Raw genomic sequence first — 6000 nt, forward strand, 5'->3', positions numbered from 1 at the left:
AGGACGGGGCATCCACAACCTCCCTGGGCAGCCTGTTCCAGGGCCTGACCACTCTCCTACTGAAGAACTTCCCCCTAACATCCAACCTAAATCTTCCCTCTTTTAACTTAAATCCATTTCCCCATGTCCTGCTATTGTCAGCCCTTTCCAAGAGTTTACTCCCCTCCTGGGAGTAAGTTCCCTTCAGGTACTGAAAGGCTGCAATGCGGTCACCCCACAACCTTCTCTTCTCCAGGCTGAACAAACCCAACTCCCTCAGCCTGTCCTCATAGGGGAGGTGATCCAGCCTCCCCTCCATGCTGAAGTTACTCCATACTCTCTACTTTTATTGCCTTAACACAATTTTTTTTACTGTTTAGTGCCATGATATTTTACATGAGCATTACATCATTATTACTTTTTATTTTTTCAGCTATTTAGTTCAACATGACTCACCTAATTTTGGGCTTATTCTAATGTCCTCCTCTTCATTCCCTCTCAAAGACAAGCACTGTTACTGTTCACTTCCACAACCCCGGGACTATCACCAATGATTATTTCCATGAACCCCACAAGCAACAGCCCTGCTGCTTACCAGGCCAAAAGGACCCAAATACACTTCAGCTTGTCCAAACTTTGTATAAGGAACAAGGGGGACTTAAGATTTCCTTTATTCCTCTTTTCTTGATGATCAAAGATTAAAGAAAGCAAAACTTCTGAAAAAGCACCTATTAGATAAGCAGATTTAATCCCTAGCAGCCTCCAAAAGCGACCAATGCAGGCAATGCTGGAAACAACCCCATTTGGTGCCATGATTGAAAATGACACAGTGCTCCCACGCACAAAATAAATCTCTACCACACTGCAGTTCAATAGCAACTGCTGAACCGAGTTATGTAACCAGAATGACCCCTATGGACCTTCACAAGAATCGATATCAGAACTGATAAAAAACTTCAATGCTACAAGGAACGCTGCAGCCAGAGCTGTAAATAGTAACAGGTTACAAGGAACAGTTGCATCACAAGAGGTTCCCAGCCCCCTTATTGCTTGGCAGCCCATGCAAAGAAAGCCCCCCCTTTGCAGCAGCAAAGACCAAATCATGGTCCATGCCCTAATCCTGTATTGGTCCACCTTCTACCAGAAGATTAATTATGAAGTTCAGAGACATACAACTGCTTTCAGCCTCTACTTCACAGAATCACAGAATGACCCGGGTTGGAAGGGACCTCAAGGATCATGTAGTTCCATCCCCCCTGCCTGGCAGGGCCACCAAACATACACATTTACTAGATCAGGTTGCCCAGGGCCCCGTCCAACCTGGCCTTGAACACCTCCAAGGACGGGGCATCCACAACCTCCCTGTGCAGCCTGTTCCAGGGCCTAACCACTCTCCTAGTGAAGAACTTCCCCCTAACATCCGACCTAATGTACTTCCAACCCCCCCATCTCATTGTTCGTATCTCTCCGCTCGCTGCCTCCCCAGTTTCCTTGTTTCTAAGCATGTTCTCAGTTTCAGTGCTGACAGCCCTCCTGCCACCAACGCAGCAACACAAAGTGTGAGCACATGCAGAAGTCTGACCTAGTACTGCACGCACAACTGACAACAACAGCAGTGCCAGGACCAGGCCTACTCCTTCTATCAGTTTTGGAAGAGGCCTATAAGCCTCCTCAACACAGGCCAAGTTTAATAGATACCACAAACTAATTGATTTCATAACGAAAGTTAGATATAAAAATGAGGAGGATCTGTTGTATATTTGTTCCTCTTTACCTCCAGAGATGCCCCAGCTGTAAGCACTCACTGCTGCATGTTCTAGATGTTCACGGTACAGTGCAACTGCTACATCACCATCCTTGTGATACGCTTCAGTGCCAGTTTTTGCAGCAGTTGCCACAGGCATTTTTATTATAACCTACAGAATGCCAGCCTTCCAAGCCATGTTCCATAACAAGGACTCACTCAGCCCATGATTTACTGTCCTCTCCCTTAAGTATATACTCTTCATTTTTGCCCAGTGTCACTAGAAACGACACAGTATTTAAGATTAACATCTGACAAGTAAGAGGGAATGAGTGGAATGGCCTTTTTGTTATGTTTTACCCACACGTATAAACACACAAAAACACATGTAACCTCGACTACAAAATTCAACCAAAACATTTCATTTCAGACTTGCAGGGGAAAAAAAAAAAAAAGGATAGAAGTCCAACTGGCCAAGACAGCTTTGGTATTAAGCAAGCTCCAGAAGCACACAGTATGCAGCAAACCTCAGCCCCTCAGAAGTCTCAGGTACATCATCACAAAGGGCTGACAATAGCAGGACTAGGGGAAATGGTTTTAAGTTAAAAGAGGGAAGATTTAGGTTGGATGTTAGGGGGAAGTTCTTCACTAGGAGAGTGGTTAGGCCCTGGAACAGGCTGCCCAGGGAGGTTGTGGATGCCCCGTCCTTGGAGGTGTTCAAGGCCAGGTTGGACGGGGCCCTGGGCAACCTGATCTAGTAAAGGTGTATGTTTGGTGGCCCTGCCAGGCAGGGGGGTTGGAACTACATGATCCTTGAGGTCCCTTCCAACCCGGGTCATTCTGTGATTCTGTGATTACCATGGTAGCACTTATCAGAGCATTACACTGGTATAGCGGGCCAACATACATTCACAAAATACCAGTTAAAAAACTTAAAGTGACTCTTTCCTGAATAATCAAAGAATTGCACAAGTTGTATCACCTGTATCTTTATTTGCGCTCAATTCTTTTATAAGCAGCCTTTTCATTACAATCACTCTTTTCACAAAACATTCTATCGCTATCTTTACTGTCAGCTGTTTACCGTCAACAACACAACTCTAACTGTGCAGCTGCGTGGAACGTGTGAGCTCGGGCACAGCTCTGTTCTAGTTAGTCTGTAACGTTCTTGGCCTAAAGCCAGCCCTGAACAGCCAGGCAGAGTAAGCTCACGTCCTTCTGTGTGCCCTTTCTTTAAGTGCTAGGACACAACTAGACATAGAAACACTACCTTCCCCAACAGACACAGCCAGCTGGTTACTTACCTTCTTCCCCAGGCATACTTGACTGACCAGTTATCCACATAAGAAGCTGACAGGACTGCTGGCTATTTCAGATCACCTGTAGTCCTTTAAGGCATGCTTTGCACAGCTGTGGCAAGTCTAAATTAGGAGGATCTATCAAACACACAACTCCAATACTGGTATTCCTGCCCTCCTCCTCTGTGCTCTCCGATTGTGACACAGAAATCCTGAGCCCATGATGACACTGTAACCCCTCACACAGTCGTGGCAGCTATGAAGATAGCTGCAAGCTTGACAGAAAATGCATCACATATGGGGGTGGAGATACTGCTTTAAGTATTGCTTTCTGGTTAGCTTTGCAGGGCTTTGGTATTAATAAGCTAGTTTAAGTATTCACAGAATCACACAGAATTGTAGGGGTTGGAAGGGACCTCTAGAGATCATCGAGTCCAACCCCCCTGCCAAAGCAGGCTCCCTACACCACGTCACACAGGTAGGCGTCCAGGCGGGTCTTGAATATCTCCAGAGAAGGAGACTCCACCACCTCCCTGGGCAGCCTGTTCCAGTGCTCCGTCACCCTCACTGTAAAGAAGTTCTTGTGCACACTCGTGCAGAATTTCCTATGCTGTAATTCAAACTGTCTTCCATAGAATTTTAAATGAATTAAGCTACCTGAGCAACTTTTGCAATTCAGTGAACACTTTGAGCTAATTCAGACAGCAGGGCTGTATCTCCTGATGCAGCACTATAGATTAGGGCACCAAGTGACCAATCCTTCCATGCCCAGCAGGTCACAGTTGTTGCCCCAACATCTGCCATCAGGGCATTTGATGGCAATTTCTCCTCAAAGTCTCCAAGGTCTCCGGTGGAACCTGAAATTATCCAAAGCCACCTACGCCCAGGGCTGGATAGGTTAAGTCACTGCACTGTTTTTGACCTATTGGATTAGATTGCTGTTATCTTCCTACTCAGGTTACCTCAGTAAATACGTGTGCCAAAGAGAAAGTTAGTGAAGCCGTAAACAGGCTGCAAGGCTTATTAAGATCAAGCCGACAGTTTTAGTGAGACGCAATATCGGTTTCTAATCTTATGAACTCATGAAAACATCCCATAGTGATTATAGGAGCCTGAACCACAGCCGTATTTTTACTTCTTCTTCAGAGATTTTAAATGACAGACCATATAGCTTCCTGTCAGTTGTAATATATCACTACATTAAAATACACAGTGTAAGCACACACAGGGCTCCACAGGCACATCCAGTGATAACAGCTGGGACCACAGGCAGAGAACAGCACTGGGCAGGCTCTCACTATCTTAGTTTCATAGCATTGTTTGTGACAGCACAGAAAGACACAGTGTCCAGAGCACAAATGCGAGGCATGGCTAACACAGCAGCAAAGGCACACGTGGGGATGACAAGTCAGACTGGTGAGGAGGAATACACAGGTTCTAGTCAGGTTATCATTTTAATGTAACCCAGGCTAATCAGAGAATCATAGAATTACCCAGGTTGGAAAAGACCTTGAAGATCATCAAGTCCAACCACAGCCTAACCAGTACGCTAACTCTAACAACCCTACACTAAATCATATCCCTGAGCACCACATCCAAACGGCTCTTAAACACAACCAGGGATGGCGATTCAACCACCTCCCTGGGGAGCCTATTCCAGTACCTAACTACCCTTTCTGTAAAGAAGTTCTTCCTAACATCCAACCTAAACTTGCCCTGGCGCAACTTGAGGCCATTTCCCCTCATCCTGTCACTTGTCACCAGTGACAAGGTGGGGTGCTGGGCCTTGTTTCAATGGCAGAACACCCTGTGTGCAGAGACACAGCAGCAAGAACATCCCCGCTGCTGGATCTTTGTAGTCGCAGCCTTTTTTCCACTAATACCACCGCAATAAACATGCCACTGTTTCCACTTTTAATTGCTTTCAGGCTTAATGCCTCTTTCCTGTCTCCTTGTGTCTTTAATATCACACTGGAATGAAGGAGCACTATATTAAGCCTCGTGGTGCTACGCGTGACCTTTCTATTTACTTCAGCAGCTGCATTTATAGTATAATAAAACGTAAACAGCGCTCCTGCCAGAAGAGGAAGCCAATAACCTCTGACCCAGATAGAATCGCATTGTTACCTACATCAGAACCAGCTCTCCAGCAACACAAGGCACGCCCGGGTCTCCACTCAACAGCAAAACGCTATCTGTCCATCAGCAGCGCTTCCTAAAGCATCAACTTTCCACGAGCACCACGGCTGTCAAAGCTCGTGCTCCAGCTCTGTGTTAAACCAGTCTCCACGCAGAGGGATCTCAATTTCCATAGCCAAGCTCGGCGCCCCGCATCATAAGCGCTCTCCCGACCGTCTTCCCTCTCTCCCCCCGCTCCGTGCCGTGACGGAGCACCCCGAGGCCTCCACAGCCGCCTGGCGAGGACGCGGGGGCCAGGCCTCTCCCGTCCCCCTCGCCCGGCCCGCCCCGGGCCCGCCGAGCCACTCACCGAAGTCGAGGAACTGCTTGATGGAGAGCGGCGATGGGGAGAACCGCGAGTAGTACTCGATCTGCTTAGGGATGGGGCTCTTGAGCAGCACCCCGCACAGCCGCATGGCGCAACACTTAACGCGCTGAGGCGGCGACGGCGGCGCAGCCACCCGCGCTCATGCCAAGGATCGGCCGGCCCGGCTCAGCCCGTGTCGCTGCGCGGCCTCACCCTGCCCTTACCCTGCCCGGCCAGGAGCGGCCCGGCGGGAGGGGCGAGCGGAGGGAGCCCTCCGCCCCCTCCGCCCCGCCCTACTGCGCAGGCGCGCAGGCGCCAGCCCCGCCCCGCAGCGCCGCGCGTGCGTAAAGCTTCGAGCCCCAACGGTCGAGGTGCGTGGCCTGTTGTGAGGGAGTCTGTGTGGAGCTGGGAGCTGTGGCTCCATTCCGACTCAGAAGCCCATGAGACGGGCTCAGAGTTGGACTAAATGATATTACGTGATAGAATCACAGAAT

General features: G+C 48.7%; 1 protein-coding gene across 2 annotated transcripts in view; it reads right to left on the minus strand.

Annotated features, from left to right (window-relative positions):
- The window catches only part of PDK3 (pyruvate dehydrogenase kinase 3), a 44466-nt gene extending 38714 nt beyond the window's left edge, over positions 1 to 5752 (minus strand). For both annotated transcript variants that reach the window (XM_085530517.1, XM_085530525.1), the window contains exon 1: positions 5510 to 5752. In XM_085530517.1, the coding sequence (XP_085386643.1) occupies positions 5510 to 5615 (106 nt within the window). In that variant the 5' untranslated portion in view covers positions 5616 to 5752. The remainder of the gene's footprint in view (positions 1 to 5509) is intronic.
- Positions 5753 to 6000: the final 248 nt, after the last annotated feature.

Source organism: Coturnix japonica, chromosome 1 (genome assembly GCF_054131305.1).
Source record: "Coturnix japonica strain WE chromosome 1, WE-NBRP24, whole genome shotgun sequence".
In the NCBI taxonomy this organism is placed as follows: domain Eukaryota; kingdom Metazoa; phylum Chordata; class Aves; order Galliformes; family Phasianidae; genus Coturnix; species Coturnix japonica.